At 38.8% G+C, this 24,283-nt stretch overlaps 1 protein-coding gene across 8 annotated transcripts in view; it reads right to left on the reverse strand.

Annotated features, from left to right (window-relative positions):
* LOC129775413 (protein TANC2) overlaps nt 1–24,283 on the reverse strand; it is a 249,928-nt gene that overhangs the window by 158,617 nt on the left and 67,028 nt on the right. The window contains exon 1 of one of the 8 annotated variants that reach the window (XM_055780148.1): nt 17,248–18,792. The exons of the other annotated variants lie outside the window; for them this stretch is intronic. Within the exon in view, the coding sequence (XP_055636123.1) occupies nt 17,248–17,452 (205 nt within the window). The 5' untranslated portion in view covers nt 17,453–18,792. Of the gene's footprint in view, nt 1–17,247; nt 18,793–24,283 lie in introns of those variants that run through there. 8 annotated transcript variants of the gene reach the window in all.

The following is a 24,283-nucleotide window of genomic DNA, read 5'->3' on the forward strand; positions in this document are numbered from 1 at the left end:
AAATCTTAAATAACCACTCCTGGGGAACAGACCATGCTGCGCAGGGGCATCACCGTCATGTCTCAAAGATGAGAGCATGGCGCTGCCGCTGGCTGTGGCGTCAACTGGGTGTTTCATCTGACTCTGCATGTTGTCGGAGGAATACGCGATGGAGGCAAATTACTGTTGCTGCACACAGAAGATAATGTCTACACTTCCCTCTCTTGTGTGTACATAACATTTCAGTGTAGGAAATATTGATGGTTAATTTCTCTCTTGTGTTTAACGCAAGAGATTCGTTGTAAAACATTAGTGGACATATTGTGCGTACGAGATACCAAATTACAAGCGTTATGGAACAACGAAAATTAAATATACAGTATGTAAAAATAAGTTTATTCGCTCAATTTTTTCTATTCCTCTATAATAAAAAAAACTACGTGAAACAATGAACGAGATTTGTCTCCTTATAGCCAATATGATCTCTTTCTATTAGAGAAGAAACGGATATCCGGTAACTATCGGGTATCCGGCCTATCTGGCCAATATTTGCTATCCGGCCGGATACCGGATAGTGATTTACTATCCGGCCGGATACCGGATATTAGGAAAAAAATCAATAATTTCTCATTAACACTAGATAAATCATATTTTTTTCAAAATTAAATTAATATTAACTCATAACATTGATTCATTAACACTATCGTAACTATACGCTTTGCTTCGTACACTAGACCAGCTTCAGAGAACAGTCTTTCTTCGTAAACTCTACTGTAAGGAGATCAAAGATAACCTCTAACAAACCTTACCAATTGGGGTACCGCTTAGAGTTTAATGACTACCAAACGTGATTGCGACCCATTCGAAATATTTCCGCATAACAGTCGATTTCGTTAACAGTGGGATTTTTAATTCCTTTTCGCGACGATGACTAAAGGGTGTGTCACATCAAATTACATCACGGAAAAAACGCTGTAGAAATTCGCCCAGTAGACCGATTCTTTTGAAAATTTTAGACAGTAAAATAAAAACTATTAAACAACTTTTGGCATTTTCTTTTTATTCATACTTCGAGCCCAAGCCCGTATGCTCGCACCTTCCTCTTTACCCCGTCCATAAGGTTCTGTACAACGTCAGGTTGTAGTTTTTTTTGAACAGAAATCCATTTTCTCTTGAAGTCCGCCTCCGATTTGACAACTTTTGGGTTCTTCCGGAGGGCCTGCTTCATAATCGCCGAATATTTCTCTATTGGGCGAAGCTCCGGCGCGTTGGGCGGGTTCATTTCCTTTGGCACGAAGGTGACCCCGTTGGCTTCGTACCACTCCAACACGTCCTTTGAATAGATGGTCGGGCCCTCGTGCTGCTTCAATAGTGGGAGTAAGCGCTTCTGTAGGCACTCCTTAAGGTAAACCTGCCCGTTTACCGTGCCGGTCATCACGAAGGGGGCGCTCCGCTTTCCGCAAGAGCAGATCGCTTGCCACACCATGTACTTTTTGGCAAACTTGGATAGTTTCTGCTTGCGAATCTCCTCTGGAACGCTGAATTTGTCCTCTGCGGAGAACAACAACAGGCCCGGCAGCTGACGAAAGTCCGCTTTGACGTAGGTTTCGTCGTCCATTGCCAGGCAATGCGGCTTCGTCAGCATTTCGGTGTACAGCTTCCGGGCTCGCGTCTTCCCCACCATGTTTTGCCTTTCGTCGCGGTTAGGTGCCTTCTGAACCTTGTATGTACGCAGGCCCTCCCGCTGCTTGGTCCGCTGGACGAATGAACTTGACAAATTCAGCCTATTGGCGACATCCCGGACCGAACTTCTCGGATCACGTCTAAACTGCTTAACTACGCGCTTGTGATCTTTTTCACTGACGGAGCATCCATTTTTGCCGTTCTTCATCTTCCGGTCGATGGTTAGGTTCTCGAAGTATCGTTTTAGTACTCTGCTGACCGTGGATTGGACGATTCCCAGCATCTTACCGATGTCCCGATGTGACAACTCCGGATTCTCGAAATGAGTGCGCAGGATTAATTCACAACGCTCTTTTTCGTTCGACGACATTTTTCCAAATTTACGAAAAATTGACAGTGAAGCATGGCCAACGTGATCTATACACTCTTATCTGATTATAAGCGAAAGCTGAAGATATAATTCCTAAAAATTAAATTTCTACAGCGTTTTTTCCGTGATGCAATTTGATGTGACACACCCTTTATTATATTCATTTGGCACTTCGTTGAAATTGTCTCAAAAGGTTTCGTGAGCTTTGTGTATCGGGTTTAATTCAGTTTCGTCTCTTTTTCTTCGTTTAATTTTATTTGTGTCGAAGTAAGTGTACCATCTCTCAGATTTTCAGCCCTGAAGACAGTTCAAAGGTTTTTTTAAATCTTGAATAAAAATAATTGATTGTTGTTCTTAGCTTATTTGAATTTGTAGTTCTTACTCTAACTGACTAGTATTAAAATTATTTCAATATATCCTCAAACATCTCATCATTGTAGTAGAAAATCCATGACAGAAAAAAATGTGTTCAATATTCCCTGTAGAAAACTTGCTACTCTATTAATGGATGTTCATTTTATATGGAACATGTAATAATAGTTCCTTATTTTTATGTGAAGAGGTGTTTATTTCTCTCTAAAATGTAATCTTTTATCAGCTTCATACAAACATGCAGTTTCTCCCAGTTTCACCTTCGCACATAAATCCGGCCGCCGGATATCCGGCTATCCGGCCTCGAAGCTTGCCGTAAATCCGGTATCCGTTTCATCACTACTTTCTATATGTTCCGCCACCACCATATTTGACAGTAAAATCATCAATACTCATGTGCTATTTAATCGTACACAAACACTCTTCACCCAATGGTATGAAAACCGATGATGTATGGTCTAATGGATATTTCTCTTTTACCCGTCAGTGCAAGATCTCTTCTATGCTTTTCCACGTGCACATGAGTATGCATTCGTGGGTGAAAAATTTTGCACCTTCGTTCATATCGTTAGCAAAATAGAAAAAAAATTGAAATGCTGCTTGAAGAACAAGAAAAAAATCATGGGTTGCCCACTTTTTTGAATGCTCTAATTCAGCGCACCTGTGTCAAAACAGGTATTCGAATGTTTCAAAACATATAAATAATATTGTCTTTTTTATGATTAACAGTAGTTTTATAATATATTTTTACGGATTCACATGTTTTAAAGGATCTATTGGTGTCAATGTGCCCCTCATTCGAGCTAACTTTTAATCGATCACCAGATGATTATTTGGCACGTATTCAGACCTTTTCTGGATTATAACACTTACAAATATTGTAAACATCATTCTTGCACACCATTTGTATCAGATTTACATAACTAAACCGATAAATTAACGCATTTTGATGAACTCAATTCTGATCACGAGTTGTCCAATTCAATAATGTTGTTTTGTCCACATGATTCTACGGCAACCGCTTGGCGCGCTGCAGTTTGTTTGTTTTGTTTATTACGTCCTTCGCGCATAGTAGAAATAAAGTTTCTCTGTGTTGAGGGTAACACTTTTAAAATGCCCGGGAAAATGCAATATTCTGAAGAAAGCCAAAATTATGAATAGATCAATATGATGACAGTAAACTCAAGCAATGATAAATGCAACATTTACTTGAGAATTCGACTGTTTTCATTCAAAAATTATGATTTTTTGAGCCGGACAAACCATGATCATTTTTTTGGACAAGCCATGATCAGAAGTGATCAAACCATGATCATAATTCCTCTTTTAGGAAAATCGTTAAAATACATAAAAAATTAAATAGTATCAACGCCTTATGGTAGTAAAAGCAACTAGAGACTTGAGGCTTTTCAACAAGCCCAAACTCGTATCGATTGTATGCGTTTTTCATGAAGAAAAATCGATTTGCATTTACTAGTTGCGGAAAAACACCCCAAATCGGACAAACCAAGATCATTTACTCTACTCAGATATGCTTTATTCAAGCTGAGTAGGCTGCGTGTTATTCTATTACAAGGTGTAATGAATATTCTTGATTGTCGTGATGTTGATAGAGCTCTCCCGTTGGCTTCAATCATCGATATTTTCCAGGATTTCAGCTTTGATTTCAGACAGGATGTAGATAATCCACAAAATGGCTCAGGTCCGACGAATTTAGTTGAAGATCCAAATCTAGCTAAGAGATCGGCTTTTCATTATCTTCCACACCGCTTTGACCAGGTACCCAGTATAGGTAAATCTCGTTAGTTACAGCTAGTTTTTTAAAGGATAGAATACATTCCCAAACTAGCATTGACTGATAAGTATATGCTTTCAATGCATTTAGAGCTTCTTGGCTATCTGAGAAAATACAGATACTGGCACACCTCTATTTCCTAGCCAAACAAATGTCATCAGTAAATCCAATGGCTTCGTACCCCTGGTTAGTCAGATAGTTGAGAAGATCATCAACAGCAAGAAACAGAGCTCCTCCTTGAGGACAGCCTCTTGCTGGTTTCGTCGTTAGAGTTGATCCTCCTAATTTGGCTTTTATCATTCCCTTGGCTAACAGAGCATGTTGATGGAGTAGCATGGAGTTGGAGATACACATGTCAAAACCACATTTATTCATAGCTTTACTTATAGAATTGTGTGAAACATTATCAAATACTCCCTCAATATCAAGAAAAGCTGTAAGTGAGATTTCTTTAGCATCAAATGACTTCTCTGTTTTTGAAATTAACGTGTGAAGCGCAGTTTTAGTGATTTATTCGCTTAGTAGGCAAATTGAAATTTGTTTAATCGTCTCCTGTTCAAATATGATGATTTGATATGGAGAACAATAATCTTTTTCATCATTTTTATGATGACAAATGTTAGACTAATTGGTGTATACGCTTTGGGAGTCCTACTGTCACGTTTACCAGCCATGGGAATAAATATAACCCGGACCATACTAGCTCTAAACATCTCCGTCAGAAGAGGGACAGTGATATCCTTTTTTTTCTAACAGCTCTGGATAAATCCCATCTGGTCCTGGAGATTTAAAGGGCTTTAAGGATTCCACTGCCCATTCAACCCTGGACTTCGCAAAGACCGCCCTAGCCACTTCTTTAGCTCTATTCTCGTCTCTGATTGGCAAGATTGAGCTGTATTGAGAACCTGTGCGCTTCTTGATGGATTTACGATATTTTTGTATCCATTGATTTGGGCACTCTATAATAATTTTTTACAATGAAGAAAATTAAATATTTTATGAAACTAACCATCGAACAAACGAAAAATGACAAGCATTATCTAAACGAAAATTCTGCGTTATGATTGGTTGATTGCTGCAAGCAATCTATGCTCTCCCATTCTCATTCAACGCGAACACGAGTTTGTGCAATGAAATGTATGTATGTGATTGATTTAGTTTAAGTTATTGATTTTGTTGTTGCTGGAAGCTTTAAACTCGCAGAGCTCATTCGCCTCGATAATTCAAAACATAATCATCATCACTAACGATGAAGTAAACTACTACGGCGAGAGAATTTCGTATACATTTGTGCATATCACTAGTCGTTCAGTTCCTGAAGAGAAGCGAAAACTACAATGAAGCCCCACCCTTTGGTGATTAATGAACCAACCAAAAATATATAAAATTCACGGACTAGCATCGAGGAGCGCCCACAAGAACCTCGTTTGGTGTTTGTGGCGCGAACACCGTTTAATGATTAAAGAGTGTCCCACATCAAATTGCATCACGGAAAAAAACTCTGTAAAAAATGACCCATTGGGTATTTTTACTTAAAAATATAGATAGAAGTAGAGTGTATTATTTACACTGTATTTTTATGGCTGTCAGTTTCTCGAAAATTGGGAAAAATTGCGTCACCCGAAAATTGATTTCGCACAAGCAACCGGGAAAACCCTCAACTCTCTTATCGGGACATCGGAAACAACGCGGAATCCCATTGCTTTATTTCTCTTATTCATCTCATTTTCATCAGTGTGTTATATATATATATATATATATATATATATATATATATATATATATATATATATATATATATATATATATATATATATATATATATATATATATATATATATATATATTAGGCTGTCAAGAAGGTCCTGCGGTATTTTTTTTGAATTTTCATTTGTTCATAAAATTAGTTACAATCATTTGTTTTAAGTCAAATATGCGCCGTTTTGTTCGATGACTTGTTCCCAACGAGATGCCAACTTCATAATACCCCTGTTATAGAAGCTCGCTTCCTTTTTGGCAAAAAACTTGGATAGCCAATATTCACAGGCCTCTTTTGTGGCTAACTTCTGACTACCTAGCTCGTTCGCCATGGACAAAAACAGGTGGTAGTCACTTGGTGCAAGGTCCGGACTATACGGCGAATGCAAAAGAACCTCCCATCCGAGCTCCCGGAGCTTCTGGCGCGTCACCAAAGAAGTGTGCGGCCCGGCGTTGTCCTGATGGAAGACAATGCGGCCTCTGTTTATCAAAGATGGCCTCTTCTTCATGAGTGCTACCTTCAAGCGGTCCAGTTGTTGGCAGTACAGGTCCGAATTGAACGTTTGGCCATAGGGAAGCAGCTCATAATAGATTATTCCTTGATAACCCCACCAAACACACAGCAGAACCTTCCTGTTAATGAGGGCTTGGCCACCGTCTGAACCGTTTGCGCTTCACGTTGTCGTAAGTGACCCACTTTTCATCGCCAGTCACCATCCGCTTCAGAAACGGGTCGATTTTGTTGCGATTCAGCAGCGATTCACATGCGTCGATACGGTCAAAGATGTTTTTTGCGTCAACGTGTGTGGCACCCATACATCGAGCTTCTTTGTGAATCCAAGCTTCTTCAAATGGTTAATAACGGTTTGATGACTTATCCCCAGCTCTTGGCCGATGCTACGGCTGCTACTATGCAGGTTTTTCTCGGCTAATTCAGCGATTTTGTCGCAATTTTCGACGACAGGCCTTCCGGAGCGTGGCGCATCTTCGATGACCTCTACACCAGAACGAAAATGTTGAAACCATCGTTGTGCGGTGGAAATGGAAACTGCATCGGGTCCATAAACTGCACAAATTTTATTGGCACCTTGAGATGCATTTTTGCCTTTGTCATAGTAGTACTGTAAAATATGTCGGATTTTCTCTTTATTTTGCTCCATATTTGCGACACTATAACGAACGACTTAACCAAACAAAACACTGTCAAGGACTATATTATAGCGCGCAAAAATACCTTTCCAACAAGCTATAGTATGACTCGATACAATGAATACGACAACTCGCGGAAATACCGCAGGACTTTTTTGACAGCCTAATATATATATATATATATATATATATATATATATATATATATATATATATATATATATATATATATATATATATATATATATATATATATATATATATATATATATATATATTTGCTGTATTATAGTGATTTTCAGCCTTCGAACTAGCGTCACTTGGACCAACGGATTTGTTCTGTTGGAAGAATGTTGGGAGTGAGAATTGAACTCGTGACGCTTAGCGTGAGGGGTACGGATGTTTATCACTACGCCAGATCGCCTCCACACATCGAAAAATATTGGGCTATTATGAAGCACGAACTACGGAAGCATCTCAAGAAGGTCAAATCTGAGAAAGCCGCGAAGAAAAGGTGGGTTGCCGTACAGAAGAAGCTGAAGTTGTGCAGACCCTTATGAGTGGAGTTAAACGTAAGGTGCGAGTTATGGTATTGAAGTTGAATAAAATACATATGGCAAAAGCTTACTAATGGGTTATATATTATTGTCTGAAGGTTTGAAAAGGATCGGTCGACTAGATAATTTTCTACAGCGTTTTTTCCGTGATACAATTTGATGTGGGACACCGTTTAGCGTCGAGTGAGAATGAACTGTCATTCTCAAGACAAGTGGAGAAGGAGTTTGGATTAAGTTTGTCCACAAGGGCCCTGAGGCTAGAGACTATCACAACGGGAATGGGTTTCCTTCCAAGAGCGAATCGTCTGATTTTAGCTATCTATTATTTGTGTTCGTCTCCGCCCAAGAAAGGTTTATTTGGGTAGAAAAATGAAGTGAAGGAAATCGGGCCATGGAATCATAGTAGACTTTTTTTCGGCCTGTTGGACTGATTTGTCTCTACGTAGCAGGCAAAGTGTCCTGTATAACTAAAAGTAGCAGTAGCCGTTTTGCTGGAAACAGTTTCAAAGCTATTCTTTTCAATATTCACATACTAAAATCAATCGCCATAAATGTACGTTCGCACATAGAGAACGGATGTTCCAATTTAAGATGTCTGATTTATTGTGTTCATCTAATAAGTAATTAATAATAAATTCCCATGTGTTCTGGCGTGAGATCGTAGTAGATGTTGTTAATTCAATAGAAATTTGCGTTGATGCATTTAACTTTGTGTTTCGTTGGTTTGAAGCAAATATGGCAATAGAGAATCCATTCATTAAACCCTTTTTTTTAAACCATTAAACCCTCCATATATACTTTTCAATATTTAATCCATACGAACGCAACAGGTGTCTCGTTCAGGGGTACAGAAGGCCATTTTCAGGATATTTCAAGCTTAACTTCTCTATAGGACCTATCTGTTACGATCGATTCTTTTCTTTTCTCTACCATTAAAAACTCAGCAGCAAAACTCCTCTCCATTCAACCAATCAGAAGGCGGAATTTTCATTTAGAAAATGCTTGACATTTTCCAGCTGTTCAATAGTTCTTTTCAAAGCACGTATAATTTTCTGTAATTAATTATTACTAATTGCGTAGAAAAATTCCCTACTGATTGATGCAAATATCACTGCAATCTATCGAGAAATAGCGATGCTTAAATTGTAATGTTTCCTTTCTCTCCTCTCTCATTGCTCTTAAAACGAACGCTGCATTTGATTTGTGTATCACGTGTAAGTCAGCGTTTTCCGGAGGGCAACTGGAATGCAAATGGTTGAGAAAAGATTATTCAATTCTCTCACGTAAAATAACGTTCACTTCCTGGCATTCATCGCCGTAATTCGGGTACGCACTGACATAAAAATCGGTGCGTTGTTTCCATCGAACAAAAATTGCTGTTTAGAAATATCGTTCATTCATTTCATTCTTGTATCGAACTGTATGTATGTAGGTTTGTGATATCAGCATTATATCCGCTCGCTAGCTACCAAGTAAGTTGAAACGGGCAGAAACGAACGCATTAGTTGCCCGTTATTGGCGGTACGGTTAGGTAAGCACACAAATGAGCAGAACAAATGTATGGGAACATGGAAAAGTTTACAATTTTCTAGCATATCAAACAAATCTTAGAGAATTTACGATTCCATTGGTATGTTAATAATCAGAATTAGTTCGTAGCAAAACCCGAACGTTAACTTTGTGTCATAAAGATGTTACATGTTTACACCTTTACTGAAAGTCATAGTCCTTCGTCAAAAAGTATTTCAATTCGACCAGTGAAACATTGATAGAATCATTGCATTGATGCGGCCTTCAAATTATGACCTACATCGAATATGGAGCAATGCATACTTTGTTAAATCAAGAGATAGTTCCTTGGATCAAGGAGTATGATTATATCCATATTCGATGTAAAAAAAGTGAAATGAATTAAAATTAAAAGATTCTTCTTTTTATATTGTCATGGGCTGGTTGTCAGCCGTGGCAGCCAAGTGCTTTTAAATTAAGTTCTCTTTTGATATTCCAAATGGTTACCCTAAAAATAGTCGTTCCTCGTATAAACTGAATATCTTTCAAGCGGGTTGTATGATTGAACTAGTAGAGAAAATTCGGAACCATTTATTCTTAATGCTGTCACAGAAATTAAAAATAAATATAAAATAAATATAAAATAAATAAAAATAAAAAGTGTCACAGAAATATTGAAGTATATTAAAAACATCATTTTATCTATCGTTACCTCGTCAATATTATCCTCCACCATTTACATCACTCTAATTTGTATCACACTGACTGAATATCTAATTAATTTGATCTAACGAATTATTACAACATTCAAGGGAACTGAAGCTGAATTTACCCTCGCATTTACTCACAAAACGTGCTTCTTTTATTCATGGAATCGTACGCTTCACTATCATCACAATTTGTGATTTAAGCGAAAAACAAATTGCTGGATAATTTTTCCTTCAAATTGAATATATTAGAACATCTATATTGATATCGGTTTTGCGTAAAAAGGCGTTCGAAAGCTCTTAAACTTTTCGTAACATGTAATAGAATTTTGTAGGGTTACCATTATCGTATAGGAGAGCCAAACGTTCTGGATGGTGATACTCGGGTCGAATTCCGCGAGTTCTAGGTATGACATGCTCCAAAATCCTGAGATATTTTCCAGTAACCGTTTGGGTAGGTGCGATGAGTTGTTTGAACATAATGGTTTAAATAGGTTGAGTCCTGGAACTTAATTCACATACTGTGTATGACTGATCTCTTGGAGTAATTTGTTGATCCACCGTAACGAGCGATTTCATCCAGAGGCCGCGAAGGTCTCCTAGCCAAAGCGTTTAGGTTAAATTATCAGTCGAAGAATTGACCTCTTACCCAATCCAATGAAAGTTGTATACATTTATCCCCCTATTTACACGGTACCTGTTTTACACGATTTCGCTTTTGCACGGTTTATGAAATAACAAATTTTGAAAAACTTGAAGAATGTATATATGTAGTTCATATGAAAACAAGTAAAATAGGATGATAGTTTTGACTACGGGTGCGATTTTATGTTCCAGAATTGGCAATTTGGTAGCATTTTTGGAGTCTTTCTGTGTGGTTTGTGTCAATTTTTCAAACTCTTAGAATGCCAGGAATATCTACAAAAATGAAAAGTAAAAGAAAGTTATATCTTGGGCTTTTGGCTGAAAATCTCTTTAATAAATTTAATGATAAATAAAGCGGAACAAATCTACGTAGCTGTTAATTAAAGATTCAATTAACAGTCTGAGTCTGAAGTCGAATCTGAGATCTTCCTGAATTCGTCGACTGTTGAACCAGAATGGCATCAGGAATGCTCAAGTGATAAGGATGACTTTATACTAATCAGTATAAAAAGACTGGAGATCTCTAAAAGTGGTAATAGCGAATAAACTCATTACAATTTAGTTTCTTGAAGAATTCTTTGTTTTATTTGAATCTAGAATTCATAATAAATTCCATAAGTAGATTTTTATTATTGTTTTTTTATGATTAAATTGTGCATATATCGAGAGTTTAATTCGTTTTACATAGCAAAATCGGAGATTTCATTCTACACGGTTTTATCGGGAATCTATCTTCAGTGTAAACCGAGGGATAGGTGTAATGTGATAATTTCTCAAGTTTAGACAAACTGTTGATCTTTGATTGCACTGTTGGGATGTTAGTTATATGCTCCACTTCACTACAAACAGTGTCGATTTCCAATACAAAAATAATCTTCGACCCAAATTGGGACTAAAAACACCCATTGCCGTTATATCACGACTTCGCGAAGATATGACCAACGAACGGTTAAAATTCGGCCTTTCCTCTTTGTAATTTCGTTATAGTGATATAATGAATGAAGCGTTTCTGGTGGATATCAGAGATGAAAAACTGTCCGCCCAGTTCCCTCTTCCAAATTTTAAAACTCGAACTGATTGATCGACCGCTGGAGGGTGAAATGATTACCGGGTGGATGGAACGCTGGCTGCAACCGTATCGGTTTTGCGGTAGCGAGGCTTTGACTACTGTTACATACATTAAAATGTTTTCGATAAATTTCACGGACTATTAACTGAATATGAATTGGTTTTTTTTATCGTTCGCGGAAATCCTACCGCTATTAAAATTCAGTGACAGTCAACGCATAAACATTAGCTCACAGCCAATGTATGTGGCCAAACTCCGAAATGTGCTGCCATTGAGGAAAAATTGTGAACAACACATGTCATCGGTGAACACTGGATTAGCAGGGGCAAAAAATATGCTAATTGCATCTTCTGCGTTCTAGGAATTAATTTTACTTCATCCTCACATATGTCCGAAGAATGACACCGGCCATACGATACTTGCTTGGAACCGAACGCAACATGAGGACTTGAGCATTTCGAAAAAAAGAGAAACTTTTGCAGCTTGCGAAAAGTGGAGAAATTGTGAAAGTAATTGCAGGCCCCCAAGTTGAAAGGCTATATGTGTTGTCAGGGCAGTGCAAAGAGAGCAAAACAGTGAGATGAAGAGCAACAGCACCGTTTGACATTATCATAGCTGGAGGCTATCATCTTTCGTGTAATGGGTTGTTTGTCTGAAGCGTATGCATTTATGCTCTGTTTGCAAATGTAATTTTATGTAGATGTCAATTTGTGTTGTCTTAAGTACTAAATATACTAGAGATATGCATAGGAACCTTCAACTTCCGAAATCGACACAATTCATTAATCCGACATATGATTTTGTGCTGTATTTCAACTTTTCTCCCAGATTCGCATACAGGCTGCAGCTTACAAATTACCTGTCCAGTGAGGAGAGGAGAAAAGTCGAAACCAATCTCGGTTCGTATACGTCTTGTGATACGTGAGGTCAACGGATAAATGCAGCGCCTCGGGCAACAAAAAATCACTGTTTTGTGCGTCTTTGCGAAAGTTCGATGTGAAGTGAAAAGAAATGGTCCGTCGGTACGGAAACTATGATGAAACTTCTTCTTCCGCCATGGTCAGCTTACGCCATCTGACGAGGCCCCGCGTGCCGATCTTCGCACTATGTTTTAGGTTCTTTGTGTTTGGGTAGCATTGAACACTCAGCACATATATTTGCTTCCGAAGACTGCTTCCATTTTTTTTTCATACAGTATCTAAACAAACTTTTATTTGCGTCGTAACTCTCGTCTCAAAGTGTCTATCTGGCGCTAAGTGTGCACTGTTTAAGTGCACCATTTCATTCAAGATAGCTTCTGAACAGGCTTCTCGGGGAGCTTAATATTGATCACCAGTCACACACAGTCCCAGAGATCGGAAAGGCCAAATCAATCGCTTTCGCTGATTTGCCTTCGCCCACCACTCTTCTGCTGGTCGGACGTCAGTGATCCCAAGAACCGGGTTGAATGTATGGGAGAATCAGCGGAAAGGAAAGATCAGAGTAAAAAGAAGCACACTAAATATTGACCGAGTCATTAATCGATAGTGAAGTAGCTCTGTAGCACGAGAAGAAGCTGTGGACAAGCAAACGAGAAACATTCAACCCAACATGATGTGTGCTTCTTCACAACAGGCGAGACTCATTCAAAGTGGCTCGCAGACGAGTTTTTTTTTCTTAATTTATATCATGTGTAGAATTTGCTCGTCAGCCGACCTGTCTAGCATAAATTCTAGAGAATCGGGCCGAATGAAGTCATTATGTTATAACAGCACAGAGTAACGGCTTCTCAAATCATGCGGACTTCCATATTCGTATGAAAATGACGTCAAAACATTATTTAAAAACTAAAAAATTTATTACAATACACTGAGTGTTACAGGTTGTTGATTCATTCGTAAAAAGGCGTTTTTCATTTTGAGAGTATACATGAAAAAATGAAAAAAATAATATAGGATAAATCAGGGTAAAACCGACACCCTAAGAATTTCCCTGTATTTCCATAATCTCCAATGTTTCTTCGGCTTAAAATCATTAAAGAACCTTTCTTAAAATCGTCATGGACCATTTTACAGTGTCCGTTGATCATTTTTTGAGTTGAAAAATGGTAGATTTGTTCCTTATCACAGAATATTAGGCCCATGTTCTTCTTTTTTTTCATTAGGGTTATGAATTTTTGAAAAAAGTAATTTTTGGAAAAAGGGAAAAAGTTGATTTTTCGGACCACCCTAAAATGGAAATGGGCACAACAGTAAAAAACAGAAATATATAAGTCTGTTATTTTGCGATTAGGAACCAAACTACCACTTTTCACGAAAATCTGAGAACCACTATATTGGTTTGATGGAATGACTGCATCAAGGTTGAGTCGATAATTATTGCGACGCTTTCAAACTTGTGTAACTTTTTTCATACTTAGCTGAAATTAATTAAATTTTGCCCAGTTTCTTCTTAGAGTGTTTGTTCACATCCACTCAATTTTGCAGTTGTCAGCGAGTTTCCTTTCGAGGTGGAAGAAAATCAGCAAACCTTTCGCAAAAGGATTTTGTTCACCCACATGCAAACTCGTTCGTTGTCGATTGTCGTGCCTCGAAAAAACTGATGAATATACATCATTCGACCGTCTCAAGAGTTCTCCAAAGGTTCCGGGGACCGATGACATTAGACCACTAGACAGTAGTTGGAAGAAAAGCAATTTTCTTCGGAATTCCGGTGCTACGTCATCTATAATGAGACTCACATCAAAACAGATTTTAAGCAGTTGTCGGGATAGGAATATTTAACGGTTAAGGACATGTTTGATGTGGATGGCCGTTACAAATGGAAGAAGATGTCGAAATTCACTCAGAAGTACCTGATTTAGCAGGACATATGCACTTCTGGCCAACGTAGTGAACCATTCATGACCAAAGACACCATAAACGGTGAGATCTACAACACTGAGAGAAAGCACGATCAGAATCATTGTTGCGGTCCGATTTGGTTTCATGCTTTTACTCCAAAAACGCGCAGTTGTATACAGCTATTATGAATTTTGTGCCGAAAGACATGAAGTCACCAAAAAGTCTTGAACTTCGACCGATCGCAACCTATTGAGTCATGATGTAGTGCGAACTTGGGGTGACCGAAGAGAAGCGAAGGACGAAAAGGAAAAGAGTAGGAAGCTAAAAAAAATTAAAAAATGGAACGGTAACGACTGGAGGATGTCAATCGCATGTGTCGAACATTTTTTCTCAGACCCGCCCTTAAATTTAACCGTTGTATGTCAGCCGATTTATCCATTGATCTAAAGTGTCACAATAATTATCGACTCACCCTCTAGTTTTAGCTTCATGATAAATTTTAAACAAACCTTTTTTTATTTCGTACTTTGGGTCCCGAATTAGTAAGGCCCAAATGGTGTCGAGAGCAAAGAAACCCAAAAAGACTGTTTATAATATTCTGGGGAAGCAGAGATTTTTGATGTAGGACTACGTATTTTCAATATAGGGTCCCAATTCAATGTTTCGGGTGGAAAAAGTGTATGACCAAAACACACTAATTAATAGAAAATATTCCCAGAAATTTATTTCGCCTAAGACAAACATAGTGGAGATAGTATAACATGAAATCATAGTTTTCAAAAAAAATATTTTGATGCCAAATGTCTTCAAATTGCATGAAACGTCGAAATTTGCTGTCAAGCGGTGGAGAGGACGTGTAATGATCTTTCTTAAAGCTAAGAGTTAAGTTTTCTTAGTGAACTGCAAAAGTTTAAAACCTCTACAATTAGGCATGGTCTCCCTTTTTTGATTTTCAGTTTCACTCTAGATAGCGATTACCATGCGTTAAAGCTGAGAGTTAATTTGTAATTTATTATTTGTTGATTTTTATATTTCTTTGCCGGAAAAGAGCTTGTTTGAATTTTTTTTTTTGTGGTTTATTGGTGACCTTTTCCGATCGATCATTCAATTTTCGCGAATTCGAGCATTATTCTCGGGTTAAAAGTGACGTCAAAGTGCAGCACTTTTCAGGCCCGATGTGAAGAAGATATTCATTGAGGTAAGAGTTCTAGAATTGAAAACTGAATTTGAAAATTTGTTCTTTTGTCGTTCTGCGAAAGGTGCTGCACAGTATAATTTGTTGATTATTTCTTTGGGAATGACGATTTTAGGAGCGTTGAAAATGTAATTTCACTAAGCTCCCGTGGTCGAGAGTTTACCGTTCCACATTATTATGCCGGTGGTTCGGGTTTGATCATCGTTCTGGCCAGGGAATTGTTCGTCAAACAAATGCCTTCCGACTTGCACTGTGATCACGCGTGTTCTTGAGTTTGCCACTCCAGAATATTTTTAAGGCGTGTTATCCGGCATCACCCATTCACTTTTTTACATAAAATATAAAAATTTCAGGAATACTTGTTTTTTTAGATAAATAAATAAAGATAAATTTTGTTTTTTTATTCGTAACTTCTTGAACTTTTGACCCATTCTCGTTTTGCAATAAATTGATGTTATGTGAACGAATATTCAAGATAAAATCTGAAAACGACGCCTGGAAAAAAAGCTGTTTGCTCAGTGATTTCCGTTTTGCCTTAAATTTCGATCACTTATATTTTGTTCACCATTAACTAGTGTGACATTACTCAAATGAGAGTAATTTTATTTTTGAATGTAATAGAGCCTTCTCTCCACTTTACCACAAAAAAAATATTTGTAAAACTTTCATTGAAGAATAAAACGTCTAGTGACTGAATGAAATGACTGGAGCTTGGAAACAGATAGACCAAAATAAAGACCACATCCACAGCAACTCAAGGTTTGGTATGGTGGTATAATCGGGCCGAACATTTTCAAAAATCGGAGGACCCCACTATTATCGTGAATAGCGGGCGTTTTCGAGGAATTTTGACTGATTTTTTTCTCCGAAAATTGATTAATTCGATGGTGATAACATTCTATTTCAACAAGCAGGTACAACATGCCACACAGCCATAATTACGCTGAATTTTACAATCCGCGGGCAGTTTGATGATTCGATAATACGAATACATGTGATGTTGTGTGCCTTAATACCATTAGACTTGTTTTTCTCTAGGAACATGTTAAATCTTGGTTCATGTCACCAAATCAGCAGACTCTTGTGGCTTAGAAACGAGTCAGCATTGCTGTCATTACCACGAAAATTAGAACACGCGTTTTTACCAATTAGAAAAAAAAATCTCTGTTCCCTCGAAAACCTGATTCGAAACGAATCCAGGTTACGTCATCGAGGTCATGTAGGCTTGAATTGGCCTGCTGACACCGCCTTTCCAACTGTTTCGGACGAATATTTGAGATCAGTTCATGCACCCAACCGCTTCTTATGAGTTCGAATCATTTTTCACGAAAATTTTACTTTTTATATTGGTTTATGTAACACTCAAAGATGTACCTAACGCAGAATGAAAAATAAACAAACAGTATGGTTACTTCTGAAGTAGATTGATGTAATGGTACTGTTAGAGTATAGGGTTTTTAGATGCAGAGTTACCTCGAGTGAAATTTTGGTTGTCTGGTTAAGAAAAAAAGTTGTCGTGTTTTTTTAGTAAAATTGATTTTTCTTACCCCCCGGATGATGGTATCATAACCAAACAAATGGACAGATTATTCAACAATGTTCAACAACACGATCGGTTATAAAAAAAAACTGCTCACCTAAAACGCTCAAACTCAATCCGCTCCCTGGTCGCCCATTGCGAACACTGGCACCCAATGAGCCCGGCCCTGCGAAGCCTCTTTTCGCAGGGATACCTTTGTCGGCTTCCTGAATGCCGGATTTGGCCGCCGTTGTGGCACTTGCTGGGAAATCCTTTGCGTTACATGCTTTCGCACTGGCACTTTTCGCCGTGGTGATTGGCATTTCCAATCAAATATTCAACTCATTCCAGTGAACAGATAGTCACCACCAAAATTCATTTGTTATCGATTTCATTATCTATCCAACACACAAAATACTTTTAATCGATTTGATTGTTTCGACATTTTTTGACACTTCTAATATTATCATTGTTTCTTAGGGGGAATAGATGCTTCACTTCTGTTTCTTCACCTTCCCAGATGCCGCTAAGTTTTCCACTATGATCGTAGAAGGATAAGTCGAAAGAAGACAATCCAAAAAAGTAATTTCGATGGGTTTTGACCGCTTACAAGGCACTTTTTTCATTTCAACTGCATTGTATATCTACGGGTTGTGCTAACACAGGTATATAAATTAGGCCTTTTAAAAATATATCAAGGAAACACACATTCATAGGCCAACCAACATTTAATATCACTGGGATAAACGATGCTAACGGCCATTAGTATAGCAGCCGTTGATGATTTACATAGGCCGCAACAAACAATTAATTACACTAGGTAATACAGCATCCAGTTTGTCTCATCAGCTACGTGTTACGCTGCTGATGAGTACGGTCAGTTATTTCTCGCCGTTTATAATCGTATATTTTCACATCAATCTCACTTCCTACTCTACGTACCCTCCTTTATCCCAATCGTGAATGGAGGGCAACATAACTCACTTCAAATTAACTGCATCGGCACAAACCTTACATCTATCATCATCACGGGTCTACGATACACCGATATTCACATTGATTGTTATTAATACATCAAACTATTGACAGATGATCTATTTTACGTCGCTTTGCAGACTTCATTGACTATAAATTCCCATGCACATTTCGTTCACTCGAAACACACAGAGCGAACACTTCGTTATCGGTGTTTGCTTATCTCCAGACATTAGCTCACTTCCAGGTAACCCCCCATACACCTTTCAAGAAAAATGTAGCGCACCACATCATATTTTTTCCTCAATTCCACAAGTTTTATGAGATCACCACGTTTATGTGCAATTGAACACGTTCTGTACCTTAAGGCGCCCTTATCATCAGGGGACAGCCTGCAAACAGACCATCAATACGCGACAAAACCGAACTCATTCACAGCCATAAAACAGTCACAGTGAAGATCAAAACTGTTTTTTGCACAAAAATAGACATCTCCTCCGAAAGCAGCAAACCCAAAACCGGTATGCATACAACACGGGTCTCTCGAAGGTACAGAAAAAAACCACTATTCACTGACGATCAGTCCCACTTCTAAAGTTAAAGAGCCCGCGAACTCTTCATTAGCCATTCGAACCATTCAAACCAACGCGTCCGACACGATCAACGGTTGCGACTGAACTGGACTCATGATGAACCCCGCGGTGGCGGCGATGCTCTCACCGGTTATGGCTGGATTGGAGCCCGATGGCGGAGCGACTTGCAGCGGTGAAGTTGTAGGTAGGTAAGTGGAGATCGACTCGAAGAGTTGAGAACAAAATAATAAATATAAACAAAACTGCATGACTGGAGCAATTTATGCATGAATGAATGGAGTGCTCGAAATCGAAGTAAAACCTGGAACTCCATCACAGAGAGCGTACGAGAGGAGAGGTCTCAACGTACCAGTGAGTGTCATTGGATGAACTTTTCAGCTTGGATATAGGCTTTCGCTATAATCAACAGGTTGCCGTGCGTATGAAGCTTTTTTCAGCTTGTTTTGGGCATAAGATTTGACCTAATAAAATACGAGTATATGCGAGTGATACCTAGAAGCTTACATTTTTTTCCCTCGTTTAGTATTTTCTGTATTGTAGGTTTCTCATTAGCCTTTATTATATGGATGAGTTGTTTCAAATATAATGTGTTCCAATTATTTCTAAATATAATTAATTATATAAATCATATTGACTTGAAACATTTTATACTTGGTGAAGAGTGCATATTTGAAAAAAATGCATCCTTTTGATTAAAACGTCTCAAGTTAAAATTTTGTTTTCTTATTTTTAGCTGAATACTTATCAATACGAACCACTTATATAAAATAATCTTCCTATAAAACGAATATGAGCAGACGAAAGTTAATAGAAGATTAGTATTACGGGCGTTTTATTGAACGTTTACCTTCTTGAATGGCGTTAACGTTCCCTGTGGAACTTTTGCCGTCTCAACGTATGCATTAACTAGCGCTATTTAGTGATACAGGGAATCTTCGATATAACGTACCCTCGATATAACGTCACTCGATATAACGTACATTTTACCTCGATATAACGTACACATTTCCAAAGTGTAAAGGAATTTTTTTTTCTGATAGAACAATGAATTATCTTTATTGTGATGCTAAAACAAGTTTTGTACCTTCAATCAATTCCAAAATACAGCTGGTTTTGTGATTCCGGATTCTAAATGAATCAAGCTTTAATCAACAGTACGAAGGGAAACATCATGAGAAAGGCTGGCTTCGTCTTCTGATTGAAGTTATTTATTAACTTTACTAAAACAGCAACACAATAATGTAATATAGACTACGTTTGTGAGTACTTTATTATGCTTCGATATAACGTACAATTCGATACAACGTACAATTTTGAAAGTGAAATGTACGTTATATCGAAGTTTACCTGTACTTAGTTGAGATTTCTTAAGCCAAATAACTCGCCTTGAATGTATTTCGAGGGGCAAGCTCTAGAATACGCATGACCACAGTGCAAGTCGAAGGAAATTTCTCTGACTAAAAATCCCCCGGCCAGAACGGGAATCGCACCCGAACACCCGGCATGATAATTTGAGATGCTAACCACTCGGCCATTGGTGCACTTTGTTGAAAGTTTATATTTACTCCAATTTCAATATTTTAAAACATATCACCTTTAGGAACAGCTGGAACAGCTCATGTTTAAAGAAGGGAAAGAACTATACTTTGTTACATTATATTTCCTTGCTCTTCGAATTTTCAAGACATTTATGTTTTTATTTAATATTATTCTTTCTTCAATTATCTGCTTCCATTTAAAAAAAAAAAACATAGACCGTGTTAATGTATAAATAATCCCCCGTGATCTCGGTTCTTTCTGACATTGCACAATGGTCCAGGAGATGCATTTAAGTGGAAATTAGCATTTAGAACTCGACAGTTATTCTCTAGACAAAAACTGTCTTAGACAAAGTTGTTACATATGATATAGCGCTCATTTTTATGTATAGGGTGACCAAACTTGTCGATGAAATTCAAAATATAAATTTCTTATCTTTATAGATAGAGGTAAACATAGTTCGACAATGTTGTAGTCCCAGTTATTAGAGACATCTTTGTAAAACAATTTTTTTTTCTATCTCTTGAAATAATCGATATAGCGTCTTTTTTCTAAGTACCGTTAGGGTCACCATGAAAAAAAATGTTTTCTTGCTCTAACTTTCATAATTAAAATTCTACATGCAAACTCTCTTCGAAAGACTTTTAGAACTTACTAATACAAACATTTTGCGATGCAGAACTTGTCAATATCTCAACTTCACTCAATGTTATTGATAGTTGTTCCCGAAAAATACGCTCTCTTCAATTGTTGTCATTCTTCCCGTTGCAAACATAAACAAATTTTATTGGCGGCTTTTGAAAGAGCATATTTAACTCTACATGATGTGAGATTTTCAAAACTATGTTATTTTTCGTGTTTGAGTAAATTAAAATTGAAATCATGAATTGGGTAAAAAAACATCAACAACTTTGAGTAGGATTAAGATATTGACATTCAGCTCGCGCAGTCCGAAGACATCGGTCGCAAATTTGTTCGCGTCTATCATACAGTGGAGATTATACCGTTATCAGTGGCTGGTGAAGTTATTTCGCCCTAACGGGGTTCTCTTTATTGCGCGAGTGAGAAGAGCAGCAATCACAACCAGCGTGAGGAAGAAGTTCTCCACCGCGGGCGCAGTGCGTGTGCCGTATCATCGCTGTGTGTGCTTTATCATCGTCACCGATTCCATCATCGTGTGGTGGTGCGATTTACCGTTGCAGCTGTACCGAGCGATTGCCACGCGGTTCGATTGGGACACCGTTTCATTTCATTCGCATTGGTGTGAGATTTAGGTATAATATATATATTAGGTTTAGGAAGATAGAAGAATCCAAAATTATATTATTTCATATCTGCCGTAATGGCAGAAGGTCAAGTTGAAATGGAGATTGAAACTACTGTTTCCTCCTCACTAGCTACAACGGGGACTGGGAAGTCGCTCAAACGCGTTCCCCCCTCAGAAGATGTCTCTTCAGAGAAAGAGTTAATTAACCTCAACAAGCCTCCCTCAAGAAAATTGGCAAACTTTTCCTCTTCGCCCCCTCAATCTCCCGCTTCCGTTCAACTCCCGAACTTGCCTCCCAGTCCTACTGATCCCGCTCCCGCTCAACAATCGACCTCGTCCTCCCCCTCAGTTGTTTCCTCTCCTCGTGTCAAGGTCTATCCAGACGATGCACCTGGAGCTGGTCCATGGGTTGTTTTTTTCCGGCCCAAACCTAAAGGAAAATCTATTAATGTCATTCAGGTTTCGAAAGATCTGGCAAGATTTTATTCCTCCGTGGTCGAAATCTCTAAGGTTAGGCCGAACAAACTGCGTGTTGTCGTGAGTGATCGGAAACACGCAAATGCAATTGTGATCGACGAGAGGTTCACCCTAGAGTATCGTGTCTACGTGCCCTCCCATGACGTAGAAATCTCGGGGGTGGTAACTGAAACGGGTCTGACGTGCCAATTGATAAAAGAAGGAGTTGGTAAATTCAAAAGACTCCCTTTGGTGGGCGTTAAAATTTTGGACAGTCGCCAACTAGGTAAAGTATCCCAAGAAGAGGGAAAAACGAAATTCACGCCGTCAGACTCGTTTCGAGTAACTTTTGCTGGTTCGGCCCTCCCTGACTACGTCATGGTGGACAAATTGAGACTGCCTGTGCGACTCTTCGTGCCAAAGCCCATGACTTGCAACAAATGCAAGTCAGTTGGTCACACTTCAGATTATTGTGCCAACAAGGAGCGCTGTGCAACTTGCGGAGAGCAACATGTGGGGGAATCCTGCAGTGCGACTGAGCATAAGTGTCCATATTGCGGGGGATCCCCACACGTGCTCTCAGCTTGTGAAACTTACAAGAGTCGCTGGGAGAAACAGAAGCGCTCTTTGAAGGAACGCTCAAAACGGACTTTTGCGGATATTTTAAAGGGCGCTTCTCCACTTGCCCAACAACAATCAATCAACACTCAAAATGTCTTCGCCACGTTGCCCGTTGACGAAATGGAAGCGGACACAGCTAACGGGGGCACACCGTTCATTTTCCAAGGGAATCCCCGGCGCAAAAATGTGACCACTCCCAAAGTTCAAGGACAAGCCCCACCGGTTATACCCCCTGTTAGCATGTCTAAAAAATCGAGTGCAGCGGACAAGCAAAATCAGGTTCCTCCTGGTTTCCGTGGGAATGGTTCACCTTTGAACGGCCCAGCACTCGAGGGGACATCAAAAACCCCAACTGTCCCTGTTTTTTCGTCTAGTTCAACTTCCCAATCGGGATTTATAAAGTTGACTGACCTTGTGGATCAAATCTTCACGTGTTTTAACGTTTCCGACTCCATCAGAACCATTGTCATCTCAATGCTTCCAGTGTTAAAGACAATTTTGCAGCAATTGATGCAAACATGGCCCCTTCTTGCAATGATTATCTCTCTTGATGTCTAATTTAAATAGAGAGGTCGGAGATATCACTGTTTTACAGTGGAATTGTCGTAGTCTTATCCCTAAATTGGATACTTTCAAATTTCTAATTCATAAATTCAATTGTGATGTTTTTGCTCTGTCCGAAACCTGGCTCTCTTCTCAAAATGATCTCTCTTTCCACGATTTTAATATAATACGATTGGACCGCGATGACAGATACGGAGGGGTACTATTGGGGATTAATAAGTGCCACCCATTTTTTAGAATTGACCTTCCACCTATTGGAGGGATAGAAGCTGTTGCTTGTCATGCAAACATCAGAGGCAAAGACCTCTGTATTGTCAGCTTGTATTGGCCTCCGAGAGCTGCGGTTAGCCGCAAGCAACTTGTTGACATGTGCTCACTCCTTCCTGAGCAGCGATTGATCTTGGGAGACTTCCACTCTCACGGAACTGCCTGGGGGGAACAGTACGACGACAATCGTTCATCGTTGATATATGACCTTTGTAACAGCTTCAATATGACCGTTTTGAATACTGGGGAAACAACACGTGTACCTAAACCTCCTGCTAACCCAAGTGCTCTTGACCTCTCGCTTTGCTCGAATTCACTATCGTTAGATTGCAAGTGGAATGTAATCCAGGACCCCAACGGTAGTGATCACTTGCCAATCAAAATTTCCATCACCATTGGGTCGAATTCTTCTGAATCTATAAACATGGCATATGACCTCACAAGACACATTGACTGGAAAAAATATGCGGACGCGATTGCTCTAGCCATCAATTCCAGAGATGGTTTGCCTCCATTGGAGGAGTATAACTTCATTTCTCGTTTGATCTATGACAGCGCGGTTCGCGCTCAAACGAAACCCATCCCAGGCTCCACTATTCGTCGAAGGCCTCCCAATCCATGGTGGGATAGCCAATGTTCCAAGCTTTATCAGGATAAATCGAACGCATTTAAAGCTTTTCGAAAACGTGGAACCATTGAGAATTTTCAAACGTATTTGGACCTTGAAAATCAATTTAAAAACTTGATCAAAGGGAAAAAACGTGCTTATTGGCGAACTTTCGTGGGAGGTTTGTCACGAGAAACGTCAATGAAAAAATTATGGAAAGTGGCTCGAAACATGAGAAATCGCTCTTCATCGAATGAAAGCGAAG

The sequence above is a fragment of the Toxorhynchites rutilus genome, chromosome 3 (assembly GCF_029784135.1).
Source record: "Toxorhynchites rutilus septentrionalis strain SRP chromosome 3, ASM2978413v1, whole genome shotgun sequence".
Lineage (NCBI taxonomy): Eukaryota > Metazoa > Arthropoda > Insecta > Diptera > Culicidae > Toxorhynchites > Toxorhynchites rutilus.